Source organism: Pan troglodytes, chromosome 13 (assembly GCF_028858775.2).
Source record: "Pan troglodytes isolate AG18354 chromosome 13, NHGRI_mPanTro3-v2.0_pri, whole genome shotgun sequence".
Taxonomy (NCBI): Eukaryota; Metazoa; Chordata; class Mammalia; order Primates; family Hominidae; genus Pan; species Pan troglodytes.
The window spans coordinates 137962147-137981679 of NC_072411.2; the positions used below are offsets into that span (position 1 = coordinate 137962147).

At 44.3% G+C, this 19533-nt stretch overlaps 1 protein-coding gene across 18 annotated transcripts in view; it reads left to right on the forward strand.

Annotated features, from left to right (window-relative positions):
• Positions 1-19533, forward strand: part of AGAP1 (ArfGAP with GTPase domain, ankyrin repeat and PH domain 1) — a 641254-nt gene that overhangs the window by 294745 nt on the left and 326976 nt on the right. For all 18 annotated transcript variants that reach the window (XM_054679587.1, XM_054679588.2, XM_054679589.2 and 15 more), the window contains 2 exons: positions 12006-12133; positions 13613-13768. In XM_054679587.1, coding sequence (XP_054535562.1) covers positions 12006-12133; positions 13613-13768 — 284 coding nt within the window. The remainder of the gene's footprint in view (positions 1-12005; positions 12134-13612; positions 13769-19533) is intronic.

Sequence of the window (19533 nt, forward strand, 5' to 3'; positions counted from 1 at the left end):
TTTCTGTATTCTGTCTTCATAGTGTATCGTATTCCTTTGATACCACCATGTTTATCTGCACTTATCTTAGGTCTTTCTTTCATTCCACTGACAAATTGTGTTAGTTTACTTTGTAACCCCAAATTTGGTCCTTTTAAAAAAACGTGGATGGAAAAGGGAAGTCCCGTAGCTTTGCCTGGCGTGGAAGAGTGTTGAGGAGCCTCACGTGCAGATTGAAGAATTGCCGGGTGAGCCTTCACCTTCAGGGGGTGGCAGAAACATTTCTGCTCCAGGATCATCAACTTTCTCTGCGAGACAGCTTGATGAGTTGAGAAGAAGTGACAGGTTCATCTTTCCCTTCTTTGTTTAAGTCATTTATCTTTGAGATCCTTGCCTGCCATCTAAATTGTATTGCCAATTTACTGGGATATTCACTTGCCTCGTCTTGGAAGACGCTGATTTGCATCCAGCTTGAGAATAAGTGAGAGAGAAAGTTAATCATCTCCTGGCCTTTTGAACAGATTTGTACTATGTTTAATTGTAGCATTTGAAATGTTACATATTTTCTAATGAGAGTCTATATTCAACTCTTGTGTTAACCTGTATCATGAGGAGAATAGCACAGTGACCTAGTCTAGAAAGCTCTGCTCTTCAGAAGATCTTTAATTTATGCTTTTTGCATATCTTTCTCCATTTCAGATTAATCTAAGCTATGTTAGCTGCTTTTAAATTCTGCCTGCTTGTTTTTGATGATGATTTATTCAATTAAGTGGAATAATTAATGAATTATAGTTGGGCGTGGAGGGAAATGGTACACTCAGCTCTCTAAGAGATTCTGAAATTTTTATGGAGATTGTTGTAGGTGTAATTATTTTTGGAAATAGGAAAACAGCTTCAGTTGTAATAAGTCCATTTTTCTGGAAAGTGAAGAGCTATCTGAAGGAGAATGTGCCTGTGACAAGATCTCGTCTAGTTTCTTGTGCCCTGTGGCGAGAAGAGCACAGCTCTCTTACTCTGAGCAGGTGAGGTCTTGAAGAAGCAGCTCATTAATAAGGTCCTGAAGAATAAGTTCATTTGTTTATAGGGTTCAGGAGACCTCTAGAGTTCCAGTGAGAAAGCGTGAGCTCCGTCCATTGGTCCTCCTGGCCCTGCCACTCTCTTCCCCGCTTGTTCTGGCTCCCGTATTCTTGACACCTTTTCCCAGCATATGCTAGTTTTGTTTCCATCAGGCTTCCTTGAGGGAGCTGTCACCCCCCAAATCAGGGTCTTGACACCAGCTCCTGCCACTTTGACACATACTTAGGCAGTGCTCAGAGTCGAGCTGGCCTGGGGCCGTGGCCCCACAGGCTTGTGATCAGTGGGCTCCAGTTCTCACTTCTTGTCTTTGAGTTCTCAGGCTTCTCCCCTCTCTTGTTTTAAGAGTTGAGCTAGCAGGGGCCGCCTCTACCCTTGGCTGCTGCTTCCAAACCATGTGGGTTTCCTGTGTCATGAAAGCTTTTCTTCATCACGTGCTAATGACTTCCTGTTCCACAGGCGTAACACTTTCTAATGTTTCATTCATCTATCTGAGTTTTTCCTGCTTTAAGTGCCTCTTCTATGTCTGTGCAACGTTCATAATTTCTCAGTATTTCCCCCTTGCAGATTATTCCTTCTTTGTCTGCATCATAGACACACGCCTCTCTTTATAGCACTTTCTATATCCCACACGCTGCCGCTTATCTAACACATTGGGAGAGAAAGGTGCTGACAAGGTGTGCAGGAGGTGGATGTGATGTTGTGGTTGGTTGGTTGACATTTTCTAGATGATGCAGCTGGCAGATTTGTCTGGATTTCACAATCTCCCACATCTAGCAAATTGCCCGGCATATACTAGTTGCTCAATAAAAACAGTCAGTAAATGGGATGAGTGAGGGATGCTGTAAAGCATAGTAAAGAAACCTTCCTTGACACATTAAAGGGAAAAGCAGCCAACCCCACGTATTAAAGAATGGGCAGCAACTTGCTTGGTTTCTGTGAGGACTTGCTTAATTCTGCGTTGACCAAGAGCAAGCTGAAGAGCATTCTGGGATCAAGAAGATGACCAAGTACATTGTGGGACCAAGAACAAGATCAAGAGCATTCTAGACCATGAGCATTCCGGGACCAAGAGCCATGACCATGAGCATTCCGGGACCAAGAGCAAGCAAGGCCAGAGCATTGTAGGACCAAGAGCATGACCATGAACATTCTGGGACCAAGAGTTTGACCAAGTATTATACATTCTGGGACCTTCCTAGGCCATTAGCATCAGCGCTGCAGCCTCTGAGTCATGCATGCCTCATGGGGTCATCCTGACTTAACCTGTTGGGTAGGACTTACTTGAGTAGGGCAGGAGGTTTTGAAAGGACATGATCATACACAGTACTTAGCTCAAGTGCACAGAGAAGCAGAGTGCCATACTGGGACCCTACGGTACAGCCAGCCAGAGGCACAGGGTTCCAGACACAGCTTAATTCCTTCACGCTGGAGTATGACTTGGATGTACAAACTCCTAATCCCTAAGGATAGGAAAAGACCTAGAAGATTTGAGGATTTTAATTCAGGAAAGTCCACCAAAAGGATAAACAGCTAGGAGCCCACTAGTAAGCCAGGATGGTGTGGTGCGGATCTTGGATGAGGTTAGCTGAGTTTGGAAACTGGAGAAGGCATGGATGAGAGCAATGCTGAGGGAAGGCGAGGCAGGGTGGGGAGAGGAGTGGGAGGGTAGGTGAGGCGGGGTGAGGAGAGGAGTGGGAGGCAAGGTGGGGCGAGGAGAAGAGTGGGAGGGTAGGTGAGGCGGGGTGAGGAGAGGAGTGGTAGGGTCCATCGGTGTCGTCAGTGCACATTCCAGTGCTTGGAACTGACTGGTGGGCGTCCTGTTGGCGCATGGGGCAGACTGAAGCCTGAGACATGACCCCCGAGGGTTCTCCAGACAGAATCATTTGGAGCCCCTTCTTTCCCAAATGGTAGGGGAGAAGTGCTGGCAGAAGCAGAATGGAGCCCTCAGAAGCACACATTCAGACCGGCAGTAGACAAAACCAGCTGCGGGGCCACACCACGTTAGGGTGCTTTTCAGCATCTCTCAGGGGGTGAACGTTTGCATGTTGGTGCTTCTGAACACAGGATCCCTGGTCCTCCTGAGGCCTGGAGCCTGGCAGTTGGTCAGCTCCCTGGCCCCTGCTGCCCTCTAGCCCAGGGTGACTATGGGAACAGACATTCCTGATTTTTGGCAGCTTGACTTTGGGATTAAATGTGAAGGAACTATTGTGCTTTGAAGGAGTGCATGGAAGAGGAAGGGATGTGTGTTTCCTGCAGCGTGATTTGAAGTCCCCTTTACCACAAATAACTACTTTATACCAGAATTGGATACACATATTAAAAATGTCAGATACACCATATTTGTTTCAGCACAGGGTTTTTGTTTTTGTTTTTAATTATGTTCTTTCCCCTTTTCTCTGAAAGGAAAAGGGAAATCCCGCTGCCCTAGACATGGTAGAAATTTCCCCTCATTCTAAAATTCTGAAATTAATGTCAGCAGCCTTGACTTTGCTCCGTCCTGAAGGTAAGTGTTTATTACAGTAGGCATTTAAATCCCCCGATTAATAGGAGCAATTAAACAATAGCTTCATTTCCAGCAAATTAACAACCCTAATAGGTAATTGCGACATAAATGAAGATAAATTTGTTTTAATACAACGAGATAAAAAGAATACAGACAAGAACTGAATTTCAGATTAAGAATTCAGACTTCAGTACTTCAGGAAAAACTTAAAAGCTTCACTAGAAGAAATTAAAGCAAGCTTGGCTTTTTAACCACAGCCTATTTTAGATTAGAGGGTTGTTTGCTCAAAAAAAAAATACATATATATAGTCATATTTTGTGCTTCGATACTCAGAAGGTAAGGCATCAAAGGATTACTTTGATATACGCAAGGTAAGTCAACAAAGGATTACCACCCACCGAACCCTTTCTCCTGCTGGCTTGCTTGGGGCATGGCATGTCCTAATGACTTACTCGAGCAGTTGAATCTTGGCCACAGCTTCTCATTAGGCTTTCAGTGACAAGGAACCAAAAAGCAAATGCATAGAAGAGCGTTTCCTATTTACACACCCCTAAGTTAAATTTATGACCTGTTTAGTTGCAGGATGTCTTACCTTCCTTGTTAGTATTTGTTCTGATTGGAAAATTACTCTGATGGTTTAGAATTTGTCCTGTTGAAATGTGGAAGTAGCTGGACCAGACTTGTTCATAAATGCAGCATCCATGTGAAGGATGGGTGGGAATGGGTAGATTTGGGGTGAATAGCTAAGTGCTGATTTTAAAGGTAGTGGCAAAAAAAATGATGAAAGCCTCTTCTAGAACAAGGATAATGAATTTCTCCTTGTGGGGTTGCCGTGCTTATGGGAAGATGGAACGTACGTTAAAGAAACTTTTGGAGTTTAGCTAAAACTGTATCACTGAGCTTGTATCACCTTATCAGAACTCATTTTGATAGCTTAGAATCATCAGATGATACGTAATTAGCCTAGAATTCTGTGTGCTGCCAAAATACTAATCCAGTAAAAGGGTAGAGGGACGGTTTTAGATATGGGAGTCTCAAAACAAAATATATGTGTGCTTCTCGGGAAACCGCTGGAACCAGGCTGCTGAGTTCAGCCCCTGAGGCTCTTTCCCAGCCCCTCCGCTCCCCACACCCCTGCACACTCCCTTTCTTGAGTGTCCAGGTAGAAATGACCTGTATCTTCTAACCACCCCAGGTATCTTTCCGAAGCGTAGATCTCTTCACTTCTCTATTCAATTTGAATAACCCCCATTGCCTTAAGGACAACTTCACACTTGCCACTCTTCTCTGCATATCAGGTCCTTAGAAATGCATTTCTAGTTGCCTGTTTCAGCATCTTCTCCCACTACCTTCTTATAACCTTCCCACCCCAGCCCCACTGTTGACCCATCCATTCATTCATCCAGTTGGTGTGTGCCCATTGAGTGTCGGGCAGGCCCTGGCCCCGGGAAGTTAAATACAGCATGGCCTCAAGCATTTCCAGAAGAGGCCCCAGCTCGGTGGAATTGGCCCATTGTCTTGGAACATGGGCTGACTGTACTCTTCAGTAGACGGCACAGTTTGGCAGGATCTCCGCAGGTGTGTAAGTGCCAGGCCATGCCATGTGTCCCATGGTTCACTGATTGTCATTAAGGAACATACCGTAGCCAGAAAACCCAAGAGACCGTCATGGATGTGTGTGCTTCCTCACATGGCTATGATTTGACTTAGCTTTTCTTTATCGCTGAAAACACAGATCATATGAAAACACATTTAGGAGATGGGCTTGAGTTATCAACAATATAGACCTTCTTTAACATTTAACTTTCAGATTTTCATGGTGAGAAAAATTCTACATATTTCTTTTCACTCCGAAGTCACACATTCTGAACTACATAGATAATTTGGTAATTAATTTATTCTTAACTAATAAGATAGTTTAATGATCACTCTACTGTGGTTTAAAACGGAGTTGAGACGTTAGGGGATCTTTTATTTGTTACTGGAAGATTACAGCCGGTAGTGGCTTTCATTATTTATGGGAGGGTCTCCAGGTAAGCCCCCTATGGTTCGAATGGAAGATTCTTTCTTTTTCTTTTCTTTTCTTTTTTTTTGGGGGGGGGGGGGGGCGGGGGATGGATTAGGGACAAATTGTCCCTGATATGCTGATATGCCCTGTCCAAACTCCTGACGCACAGAATCGTGATAAACAATAAGATGGCACGTTGATTTGATTTGATTTTTTTTTTTTTTTTTTTTTGAGACGGATTCTTGCTCTTTGGCCAGGCTGGAGTACAGTGGCATGATCTTGGCTCACGGCTCACTGCAACCTCTGCCGCCTGGGTTCAAGCGATTCTCCTGCCTCAGTCTCCTGAGTAGCTGGGATTACAGGCACACGCCACAATGCCTGGCTAATTTTTGTATTTTTAGTAGAGACAAGGTTTCACCATGTTGACCAGGCTGGTCCGAACTCCTGACCTCAGGTGATCTGCCCGCCTCAGTCTCCCAAAGTGCTGGGATTACAGGCGTGAGCCAGCTCACCCGGCCGGGAAGAGCCTTTCAATGAAAGGTGAAGTAAGTGTCACCTTTGGGTGGAGACACCAAAGACAGAGACAAGACATGCAGTGCCCTCAGCTGCATAAATTTTGCTTTTAAAATATTTTCGTGGAGTAAAATTAGTGTTTAGTCTCATGTGAATTTCATCAGTGTGTCTATGGTGAGCATTTAAAATACGGTTTTATTGGAGGTGCGGTTCGTACTTTATAATCCCTACCTAACAGTGCTTACTCGGAATTGCTCCCCCGCCTCCCAAGTTACTGGCCTCACTGTGCTCCAGCTTTCCCAGTAGCAGAGGAACCCTCTTCCCAAACGTGGGCTCGATTTACACCGAGTCATTAGTTGTCATCTAATGGTGGCCCTTCAGTGTCACTGCAATCTATACGCTTTCTCTGTGTCTTCCTTAGTTCTCTGCCCCTACTTTTCCCCACCCTTCACGTGTCATCTGGTCCCCCACAAAGCTTTTGCATGGGGTTCATCTGAGGTCTCTGCCTATTCCAGAAGAGACTATGGTCCTTATCCAGTAGTGCTAATGTAGGGAAATACCAGGAATGGACAAGCCACCTTCCCCAAACTTGAAAGAGCCCAGTTTTGCTAAGGAGCTGTTGAAAAACTAGAAATAGAACAGCACCGTGGTAAGATTTGCCTTTGAGGTCGCCCTGCGGTGTGTTAGGGGCATTTAGGGGACAGTCAGGGAGACTCATTTGGAAGTTGCTTTGGTCACCAGCTGTGGAAGGATAAGTCTTAGACCAAGGCAATGGCAGTGAAGACGAATTTCTGAGAAACTCTGGTGGTTGAACCAATCATCTGTTAGGTCTGTTCTGTCCATGGTGAAGAGCGGGTTGTGCCATCGACTGAGCTAGAAAACAGACGAGAAGCAGGTCTGAGAGAGGCGAGGAGGCCCAGGCTGGGCGGCGGGGACTTGAAGGCGCCTCTAGCAGATCCAAGGGGAGATGCCGAGTTGGTCATTGGCTACACAACTCTAGAAGGCAGGATGTGAGGCAGAGCTCTTCGTGGCAGTGGCGATCCTGGGAGTTCCTGGCACTCAGGTGATGACCGAGACATTTGCGAGGAGGTTGCCCAGGCAGAGGGCATGGGAAAAAGGACACCAGGAGGATGCCAGGGAAGCACCCGCACTTCAGGAGCCAGCAAGGGAGGATGAGAAAGAGAAGTTCCAGCCGGAGGAGGAAACCCAGGGACGTCAGGGTTCATGGAAGCCCGAGGAGGATGCAGAAGAGGAAAGGAGGGAATGACGAGGAACGCCACGTGCTGCTCAGAGGTCCAGGAAGGTGCGACCTAGCCTCCGGACCACTCCCAGTGACCATGGCAATGGCAGGCCCAGCCCAGGGATTGCAGAGAGCAGGAGAGGCAGAGTCGAGCAGCATCCCCGGGCTTTCCAGAAGGCCTGGCTGGGAATGGGGCATGGCACACGGTGTAATCCGGGCAGCCTTGGCGAGCACCTCCTGTGTGCCGGTCACCACACTCAGTCCTTTTCTGCATTTTGTTTAGTTACCCAATCCATTTCATTTAGTCACCCAAGTAGAAGTTAGAAATTGATGACAAACTGAGGGTGCAGGGCAAAAGAACACATGATTCGTGCTGTGGAACCAGGACAGTCTGTTGGGGTGCTGGCAGGGTGTTCGATTGCCACATGGTGGTGTCATGAGCAGTCCCAGAGCCGTCGGATTGCTCTGGTGCACTTGCTGCCTGGTTTTTCTCACCTGCAAAATGAAAGAGCTGACAGGATGAAATGAGTTAATAGATGGGAAGTGTAGGCCGCCTAGCCCTGCTCAGCCTTTGAGCAGCAAAGAGGAGGAAGGGGGAGGAGGAGGAGCTGTCCTCTGGTTATAGAGGGCGTGAGGTTGGCCCGGAGGCTCCTAGTGTGACCAAGGGCCATTCCTTGCCTCATTTTGTGTGATTTAGAAACAAGGTGGAAGTAGAAATTGGGCATTATGTCAGGATTTAATGAAGTCTTGTTTGGGAGCTGTTGTCTTATTTTTAATCACTAATTAAAGGGTGCTGTTTCCCTCTATAGAATAGAACATTTACAGTTTGTGGATAAAGTAAATGTATACCTCACTTTTTTTGTTAAGTTCTTAAACTTTTTTTTTATTATTGAAGAATGGAAACATACATGAAAGTGTATTTGGGCTTAAAAAGTTGTCACAAAATTATCCTTAGGTCAAGAAGGGCCTATTTCTAGACCCCAGAAACCCCTGCATCCTGTCCCAGGCACCTGCCTGCTCTGCTCCCTGAAGATGGGCACAATTCTCCCTTCTGACCCCTTGGTGAGGCCAGCTTGGTTTTCACCTTTATACAATATACACACACACACGCACACTTGCTCAGTTGAAGGGGCTAGTTAAAGGTGTCTTTTATCTGTTAACCCAAATGAAATTTTAAAATTATAGAGGAAGCGACTTTTAAAAGAACACTGAGCATTACTCTTGGGAGTCTCAGGAGGGTAGTTAAATTGGTAGTGTCAGTAGTAAGTGCAAATGTTTTCAGTACCCGTTGACACCGTTTTAGATTTGGGAGTAGCTCGTGTGACAGAGTCATAGTGAAGTGTGCCGCCCAATTTGAGAAAAGATCAAATCTCAGTGACAAAGCTTCCAGATTTTTTTTTTAGTTAAGTTTAATTTTTTTGAGACAGTCTGACTCTGTTACCCAGGCTGGAGTGCAGTGGCGTGATCTTGGCTCACTGCGACCTCTGCCTCCCTGGTTCAAGCGATTCTCCTGCCTCAGCCTCCCAAGTAGTTGGGATTACAGGCATGCGCCACCACATCCAGCTAATTTTTGTATTTTTAGTAGAGACAGGGTTTCACCATGTTGGCCAGGCTGGACTCGAACTCCTGACCTCAGGTGATCTGCCCGCCTCGGCCTCCCAGAGTGCTGGGATTACAGGTGTGAGCCACTGTGCCCAGCTGCTTCCAGATTTTTTTTAAGTAAATCCACGTGATTGTGTTTCTGATCTATGCACCAACACACATTTACATTGAACATATTTATGTCTATGCACCCACACACATTTACATTGAACATATGTATTTATATAAAACAACACATTTATTTCTTGAATAATCAAATATAGACAAAAACTCAATGGTTATAAAAAGCTTCCCAGACAGCATAGTCTGGGGTAATATTCACATGTTAAACCTATTAACATTTAAATGTTCTAAATAGTATGAGTAATTAACGATTACAGCCACAGAAGAACAGCTCCCTCCGTGACATTCCATCCATTTTCTTTGAGTTGTTTTTTTGGGGTGGGAATGGAGAGGGGTTTCTCCACTCACATAGACACACCAAGCTTTTCCCTCTAGGAGATTACCCAGCCTGCTGCTGGGTTGTGTGGGGAAGGACTGCGGATGTCTTGGATGGCAGTTGTCATACTAGTTTTTTGCTTCCCCAAACAATTCATTTAGGGATGGCTTTAAGTGAGGCGCCCAGAGATTCCACCCCGTCCCTGGGACATCAAGCAAATAGCAGCAACAGCCGTTGGCAAATTCGTGGCTGTTTGCAGCATTGACTCTGTAGTCAGTTTGCATTTTCAAGATGGGGGAGACATGAGCAGACATTACAAAGGAGTCCTTTCCCCTTCCTATTCCTCATGCTCCCCGCTCCTCCTCCTCAAGTCAGATACTTTTTGATCTTCATTAAAGTTTTCCCTTATTCGTATGGGTTACCCTGTAGTTTTAAAGCATTCAAGCAGTCCGTATATTTTAGAACAATATATTTATAAATCATTTTCTTTCCTTGATTTGTGTATGGAAGCAGGAAGGACATAACAGGTAGAGGGGAAATAGGACAAATATGAAAAAAAATAGTAGAGTTTAAGAAATACTACCAGTTACTGGATGTTGTGACTTCATTTTATTTTTTAATTAATGTGGTAGAATAGTAATTAAATGGACAGAAGAATTTTAGCAGTTAACAATGCTAAATACTCATACTTTGTACATCCTGTCTGTAGTTTGATGAGAGGCTTTGTTGTAAAAATATTCTCTTTACTCATGAACTGACTCTTCCTAGACTCCATAGAAAGGATAGAACATTCATTTGCATTTGAAGTTTCATACAACAGGCGTTTTCATAACATATTTGACTTGTCTTAGGAAGTTTCTCGCATCTTCCCTTAGTTTCTACAAATGAAAATGTCTGCAAAGCTCTCAAAGCATGCATCCTAGTCCTATTTAATTCTGACATCTGCACATTTCTTACGAATGTAAAGTCAGTGTGGCCATCCAGCTGAATAGTAACTCTGAAGCTGGGAGTAAAATCAGATTTCAGTGTAATTGATAATCAAAGCCCCTTATTGCTATTTTTCAAAAACAAAGTAGCAATACTTTAGCACTCACCCAGGCAATTATGATTTTTGGCTAATTTACTTTTGGTTTTTGCAATTTCAAGATAACCTAGACAACACATTTTGCATCTGTTGAAATCTTAGATTTTATTTTTGAGTTCACATAATGACTTTAAAATATTCTAATAAATGTCTTCAAAGACCCCAGATCAATATGCCAATGGTTCTGAGGTGACAGAGTGCTGCGATATTCCTCTGTAATTTAAACATGATTAGCTGATGAAGGTTATGATCAATACACTACTGGAAGATAAATTAATTGATATCATCCTTTCAGGATGATAAGAGGCCTATTGGAGGTGGGATGTAACTAATGAAGCTGCTTCTTCCTCTCTGTGAGCCATTTTTTATATATTGCATTTTCACTTAATCATATTTATACTATCATTCATTTACATGAAACCCATAGGCTGTGGACAAACCAGTTTCTTATTAAAATTGTATTCATTTGGAAAAGAAATTATCTGCAAACACTATATGGGCCCCGTCTACGTTATAACCTATTGCTGGGGAGAGATGACAAGTTCCTTTCCGTGGACATCTTCGAAAATAGCAACTATCTAGGCAAAGTCAAGGATTGAATATCATTGAACTTAATTACTGCTAGTCCCCAAAGACACACATCTATTCAAATCAAAAGTGTAGTTATTCTGCGGCAGTGACACCATTGGTGTAGGAAGAGTTTTCTAATCGTTGACTTCCTTTCCAATTACATTCAGTATGCTTTATCAGCGAGCCTATTTGCCAAGAGAAGTTATGGCTGGTTGAATTTAGATTTGTATTGATTAAGATAAACTTCCAATGTGTGCAGTCATATATTTAAATAAAAAAGGTCTTTGATATAATTACATCTCCTTGAATATAATTCTCTATGATAGCTTGTAGAGTGAAGAGGATTTCTTTAGGCTTTGGGGGAAAAAAAAAGATTTTTGTCTTTCCAAGGGGTTTGGTTAAATTGCCCTGCCTTATTTAGGATTATTTTTGTTCCAAGTAACTGGAAAAAAAAGATGATTTTATGAGAATAACTTAAATGAGATAGGTGTGTATTTTTTTGCTTTACATTCCTCTGAGGTGGTCTGTGCAGGGCTGCTGAGGCCTTCTGTGGAGTTGGGGGACCGGCTCTATCTGTCTCCCATGTGGCTCCTGTTCCCAGTGTCACCTCGTGTTCCACAGTGCTGCTGAGGCCATGTAACGTTTGTGCATTTCAGGCAACAAGTAGGAAAAACATACGAGAATTTAGGCAAAGGGAGGCTCTCCAGGAAGATCCTTAAAAGCTGCCCTGTGATCCTTCTGCTCTCATCCTGCTGGCCAGAGCTTGTGTACCTGGCCATGTTCAGCTGATGCGGGGGTGGGGGGACGGGAGGAGGCTCTGGCAAATGTCATGTTTATTCTGGTTGTCATTTGCCCAACTAAGAACCAGGAATGCTATTACTGCGAAAGAAGGAAATAACAGATTTCGACAACAGACTGATGATCTCTGCTCTGTTCCTGAATTTGGAAATTGATTGACATGGATTTCTTTTTGTCTATGTGTCCACCAGTTGCCCAGAAGATTGTTGCCACAAGGAAGAAGCAGCAGCTGTCCATAGGACCCTGCAAGTCGCTACCTAATTCTCCCAGCCATTCCTCCGTCTGTTCCGCGCAGGTGTCTGCTGTGCACATCAGCCAGGTACATTAGGTGACATGAGAAGTCAGACTCTTAGAACCAAAGACAATGTGCAAATAGTGTTCCCAGCCAATGCTAAGGTTGATTTTTTTTTCTTTTCAACTTTATAAGTGACAGCATGTTGTAATTGACTTAACATTTTCTTCCGAAACTGCTGTGGCCAAGTGATTTTTATGGGAATCATTCTTTAATGTTTTCTGTCTTCATGCTGCCTGTGTTATGAGGCATGCTGGCCCGGGTGGTGATGGGAGGTGTGTGCTGCAGTCCTCGCTGGTGATTTAAACCACCCTTCTCTGGTCTTGGTCCTAGTCTGCTTATAGGTTGAACAGTTGTGAGTAAATCTTAATGGCCAATCTCGCTGTATACTTAAATTTGGTAGTGGCGTTCAATTATAATTACCATCTCCCTTAGGTCCCATAGAAACTGCTATCTTTCCATAACAACATTTTGCAAAATTATTTACTTGGAAGCAAATGAAATAATGGTCACTTTGAAGAACTCAACCAAAAACCTCCTAAGGAAACAGTTGGCTTTTTTTTGTCTGTGCTTGTTTTTTGATTATGTTTCTTGGGCAGGTATTCTATTGGCACTGTTTTTTTAAGGACATGGTGAAAGGGTTCGGTGTCATACTTTCAGTTTGCTTGGGAAGCCAGTAAGTTATGGCATGTATTGTCAGAGCCTGTCAAGGTACAGTCATGAATGTTCATGCTGGCTGGGCTGAGTGGCACTTGCCTGTAATCCCAGCACTTTGGGAGCTCAAGGCAGGTGGATCGCTTGAGCTCAGTAGTTCAAGACCAGCCTGGGCAACGTGGCAGAACCACACCTCTGTATCTACAAAAAAGAGAAAAATTAGCTGGGCGTGGTGGCTTGTGCCTTGGGAGGCTGAGGTCGGGGGATCACCTCTGCCCATCAGAAGAGCTAGGCTGCAGTGAGTGTGATTGTGCCACTGCATTCCAGCCTGGGTGACAGAGTGAGACCCTGTCTCAAAAAAAAAAAAAAAAAAAAAAAAAGAATGTCTTCGCTTGCTGTGTTTAATTTTCTGTGAATCTTGAAATACTTTTCAAAAACACTTAGATTTTCCAGGTGTCATTTTCATAATGTTGGCTGTGGTTCTGCTGATCTAGAGCAGTGGAGGGACCATAGAATCCCTTTAGTTTAACCAACCCCTTTCATTTTCAGAGGAAAGAGAAAATAATCAAATTTGAACTCGCAGAAATCTTTTAAGTTAAATGAAAGAGACTTCTTTGTCTTCAGTCACTTTTCTCAGGGGATGCCACTGAGTGAGATGATTGGCATGTTCCAGGATGAGACTCTGTAGACATGACGCTAATACACCTGGCAAAGCCATAGACACAAGTCAGCCATTCTCATGCATCCCTTCCATGGGGCTCATGCTCACTTGTTGGTTATGACCTTGCCTAAGTGGAGGTCTTGGGTTCCTGAGTATGTCGTTAATGAAACCTTGGATTTTAATCATTTCAGACAAGTAATGGAGGTGGGAGTTTAAGCGACTATTCCTCCTCCGTTCCATCGACTCCCAGCACCAGCCAGAAGGAACTTCGGATCGATGTTCCTCCCACTGCCAACACACCCACGCCTGTTCGCAAGCAGTCCAAGCGCCGGTCCAACCTGTTCACCGTGAGTGTCAACCCTGGGTGGAGATTTGAATGCGATTCTGAAGCGTTTCCATTAACGTAAACCTGGTTGCCACATGGTTCAGTGGTATTTGTAGAATCTCAACTATATTAAAGTGAATAACATTGATTTCTGTGGAGGACTAAGAAAATTAAGAGAAGCAAAGATTTGGATGTTGAGTAGAATGGGAATTTCTTCATGTAGACATTCCTGACTTCGTGTGTCTGAAATGAAGAGCTGGGGGTGTGTATAAAGGCACTTGTTATCCTGTGGCTCCAGCTAAAGATGTGTCACAGTGGATACAAGGAGATGACAAAACTCTAAGATTCCCAGATGTGTGTCTCTAACAGTTCAGATGATATATAAGCTATTACTGTCCACAGGCCCTCCTCTTCTTCTGCTGGGGTGCCTGGTGCTGCCCTCGGGGTGGAGGTGGGGGACTGGGAGGTGCTTCCTGGAGGCTCATTGCCATGAGGCTCTCCACTTGGGTTTTTTGCTGTAGAGCATGTTGAAAGCAGAGATGAGCTATCTGGGTTCAGGTTTATAAATTCACAATCTGGGTGCACTCGGGCATGCATTGTTCCTTTTTTTTTTTTTTTTCTTTTGAGACAGGGTCTCACTTTGTTGCCCAGGCTGGAGTGCAGTGGCTCAGTCATGGCTCACTGCAGCCTCAACCTCCTGAAATCCTCCCACTTCAGCCTTCTAAGTAGCTGGGACCATAGGCACTCACCACTATGTGTGGCTAATTTTTTTTTTTTTTTTTTTTTTTTAAAGAAATGGGGTCTTACTGTGTTGCCTAGGGTTGTCTTGAACTCCTGGGCTCAAGCCATCCTCCCACCTTGTCCTCCTGAAGTGCTGGGATTACAGGAGTGAGCCATAGTGCACAGCCAGCATGTGAAGTGCTTAAAAACTCTCTGGGTGATTGAGATGCAGAGAATCTCTGAACTACAGAGGTGGCAAAAATGCTACCAGCCTGTCCCTTCCCTGTGCATAGCAGACATTGCCAATCAATCTGGATTCTACACAGTTGAGCCACAAACCCCAGGCACAGCTGCTGTCAGGTGACTGAAGCATTTGGACTTGAGAAGAACGCTTTTCCTCCCTGGATCACGCATTACAAGTACATGCTTTTGAAACAGTGCTTCTGAACCAGGGTGGTTTTGCTCTCCAAGGACATTTGGCAACTTCTGGAGAAACTTTGGGCTGTCACAACAGGAGTATGGGAGTGGGAAGGTAAAGGTTCTGCAGACATCTAGTCGTGGGTAGCAACCAGGGGTGCTGCAAAGCATCCTACAGTGCATAGGTCAGCCCCTCACAGCAGGGAATTATCCAGCCCCACATGTTAGTGGTGCCCTGTTTTAAACCATCTGACTTCCATTTTGGTTGATTACTGCTGACCCAGATGCAAAGCTCTAGAGGGGTGGCTGGGAGTCACATTTGCTGCCCCTTTGTGAATCTGATCTTGATGTTACATTGCGATCCCTGCCAAGTCTGGGAGATCCCCCGCCCCTCTGCCACATGTCTGGGGCAGTCTCTCATTGGATGCTCATGACTGCAGAGGCGGTTGCCAGCTGCACACACCCCCTCGTCCCCAGCCTCCCCTTGCTTTTGCTAGTTGCCTTGCGCCACATCAGCTCCAACAAAGGCCACTGCTGGGCAGCAGGGTGAGGACTGATCAGACAGACCAAGCTCCCATCCTGGCCTCCGCTGCTGACGGATGTTTGACCTTAGGCAAATTACTTGACCTCTCTGGGCTGGAAACCGTAGTACTTCTGCAGTGGGGCTTCCGGGAAGACTTCCTGGAGGAGGCAGAAGAGATCTGGTGGCATTGCTTCCATGGTTTTCTCACTCCATTGATGCTATAAAATGATTTCTGATAGTGTTAAGCATATGTGATAGATTAGGAGGTGGGTATTTAGGTTTCTGCAAAATACAGGTGAGTATCTCACATGCTTAAATTAGTGCATGGATAACATGTTTTATTGGGCAGTTTCTTCAGACACACCGAGAACAGCAGCAGTCACCTAAATAGCTGCTTCCCAGCTCCGTCTAACACCTGGAGCCCCTGTCTACCCCCAGGCTGGGGGGCTTTGGGTTGAAGTGTTTCCTGCTAGAACAGGCTGCACAGTGACTCGGTGGCTTGAGAAACCAATAGCCAAAGATGCAGCTGGATTGAGAGAGGGTGGGCTGTGGGCAGGCGGCCTGTGCCCCGGTAGGAGGGGCGGGCTTGTCATCGTGGTGGTCGAGAACACCTTCTATGTCTTTGTTAAGGGAGTGGAAGGGGGAGAGCACTCATTCTCAGACGCCTTCTGAGGGCCACATTTTCTGCTTGTTGACTTTGCTTTCTCTTTTAAGGAGAGAAATTTTAAAACCACAAAGTATCTTTAAAAATGAGACTATTTATAAGGAGAATACCAGCACCTTCCCATCCCCTCCCTTTATAAGCTCTGGAACTGCAGTGTGCCAGAAAGTAGTATCCCACTGGGTACCTGACAACCCAGGTGACTTAGGGAGGAGAACACTTGAAGGCAGAGAGAATCAAAATAACAGCCCATTTAATAAATATTGACTTAACATCTGCTCTGTGCACAGCCCTGGTTTTGCTCAGTGTCTAGGAGGAAGACTCACTGCCAGAGTCAACCCATGTTCAAGGGAAAGCGATTTAGGGTGAAGGAGAAGGGGCTCTGCACACTAGGAGGAGAGACCCTGTTGCTGCGGATTCACCCTGCAGACACACAGGTGCACTTACAGGCATCCATGAAGAGGCCGGGCAGGGCAGGTGCAGAAGCCAGTAAAAACTCATTGTTACAGTGACCAAAAATCACCATTAATTATTTCACCATTAATGTGTCACATAATATAATGGTCTGCCTATGGATCTAAGGGTGACCAGTGTTTGTTATCTTTCTCCTTAATCTTGGAAAATAAATTTGAGATCGGATCAGAAATTGAATCCAGCTGTCCCATTGGCATTAGTGGGAATAGAAATTTGGAGTCATAAAAGAAGCTACTGCAATAGGTTTGCATTGTGGCATTTAAGGAAAAGACAGTGAAAGTTCTGGGCAGGGATCCATATGTTGGTCCTCAGTGGGTTTGACACTGAACAAAATGATGGTGGTGATGATGGTTGTGGTGATGATGATGGTTGTGGTTGTGGTGATGATGGTTGTGATAATGATGGTTGTGGTTGTGATGGTGATGGTTGTGATGGTGGTGATGATGGTTGTGGTTGTGATGGTGATGATGGTTGTGATGGTGGTGGTGGTGATGGTTGTGGTTGTGATGATGGTTATGGTTGTGATGATGGTTGTGATGGTGATGATGCTGCTTGTGGTTGTGATGGTGGTGATGATGGTTGTGGTTGTGATGGTTGTAATGGTGATGATGGTTGTGGTGATGATGGTTGTGATGATGGTTGTGGTTGTGATGGTTGTGGTTGTGGTGATGGTTGTGATGGTGGTGATGGTTGTGGTTGTGATGGTGATGGTTGTGATGGTGATGATGGTGGTGATGGTTGTGGTGGTGATGGTTGTGATGGTGGTGATGATGGTCATGGTGATGGTTGTGATGGTGATGGTCGTGGTGATGGTTGTGATGGTGATGATTGTGGTTGTGATGGTGATGGTTGTGATGGTGATGATGATGGTTGTCATGATGATGGTCGTGATGGTGATGATGGTTGTGATGGTGATGATGGTTGTGATGGTGATGATGGTTGTGATGATGATGGTTGTAATTGTGATGGTGATGATGGTTGTGATGGTGATGGTTGTGGTTGTGGTGATGGTTGTGATGTGGTGGTGGTGATGGTTGTGGTTGTGATGGTGATATGGTTGTGATGGTGATGATGGTTGTGGTTGTGGTGATGGTTGTGATGATGGTGATGGTGGTGGTGATGGTTGTGGTTGTGATGATGGTTGTGATTGTGATGGTGATGATGGTTGTGATGATGATGGTTGTGATTGTGATGGTGATGATGGTTGTGATGGTGATGGTTGTGGTTGTGGTGGTGATGGTTGTGATGATGGTGATGGTGATGGTTGTGATGGTGATGATGGTTGTGATGGTGGTGATGGTTGTGATGGTGATGGTTGTGGTTGTGATGGTTGTGATGATGGTGATGGTGATGATGCTTGTGGTTGTGGTGATGGTAATGATGGTTGTGATGGTGATGATGGTTGTGGTTGTGGTTATGATGGCTGTGATGGTGATGATGATGGTTGTGGTTGTGGTGGTGATGGTTGTGATGGTGATGGTTGTGATGATGGTTGTGGTTGTGATGGTGATGATGCTTGTTGTGGTGGTGGTTGTGATGGTGGTGATGATGGTTGTGGTTGTGATGGTTGTGATGGTGATGATGCTGGTTGTGGTTGTGATGGTGATGGTGGTGATGGTTGTGATGATGGTTGTGATGGTGATGATGGTTATGGTTGTGATGGTGATGATGGTTATGGTTGTGATGGTGATGATGGTTGTGGTGGTGATGATGGTTGTGATGGTGATGATGGTTGTGATGGTGATGGTTGTGATGGTGGTGGTGATGGTTGTGATGATGATGGTTGTGGTTGTGATGATGGTTGTGATTGTGGTCATGGTGATGGTTGTGATGGTGGTGATGATGGTTGTGATGGTGATGATGGTTGTGGTTGTGATGATGGTTGCAATGGTGATGATGGTTGTGGTTGTGATGGTGATGATGGTTGTGATGGTGGTGATGGTTGTGATGGTGATGATGGTTGTGGTTGTGGTGATGGTGATGATGGTTGTGATGGTGATGATGATGGTTGTGATGGTGATGGTCGTGATGGTGATGATGGTTGTGGTTGTGGTGATGGTGATGATGGTTGTGGTGGTAGTGGTGGTGGTGGTGATGATGCATGCAGTGTAGTCTTAAGTTGAAGTTCCTGGAAATAGTAACTCCACTAGATGTCAGTGTCATCCAAGGAACAAAAAGAAGGCAAATTAATTGTGAAATCATAGCAATTAAGATATTAAATTTTTATCATGACCAGTTTTCTTCTATTTTTAAATATGTAAAATTGAATAGACTCTTCATCCCTGGCAGTTGTTGGTGATTATAGGCATAAACTGTCAAAATGTGTATTTATTTGGAAGTGTCTAGTCAGAGGACAGATGCATGATATGCAGACAATTTTAGTGAATAAAAATTCGTGCAGACTGGGATTGTAACACCCGGCTGGAGGGGCACTATCCACCTTATTTATTAGAACATCATAAAGAGGCCATAGTTAATTAAGTAGTGCACGTATCATTTTTCCCGATACCATTTTACACATTTTATAAAGTACACTGTAATGCACTGCTCTGGGCTAACATTTTGTGCTCCCAGATGATTGTTTGCATATATTCATATACAATTTTTAAACAAAAATAAATGACTTTTTTATAAAATAGTACAAACAAAATCTCTGTATTAGTCCAAATTATATGTTACATTTGCAGTAGGAATTCTACTCTACTAATCAAACACTAAGTTATATTTTATTTCACTTATTTCTTTGGAAAAAAACCAAACATTAAAAGACTGTATCCATTTAATCCCTAGTTTGGTAATATGGGTTCTTAGAGCAATTAATTTAGTTTAGCGGCCCTAGTTTACATGTGGTTAAAGTGTTTTATTAGAAAAATTTTTCAAACATACAGAAATAAACACATGTGTACTCACCACACACTTCATCAAATACAAGCCCTTTTCTGCTACGCTGCTACTGCAAGAAATAAGCAAATCCTAAGTAAAAGTTGCAGCT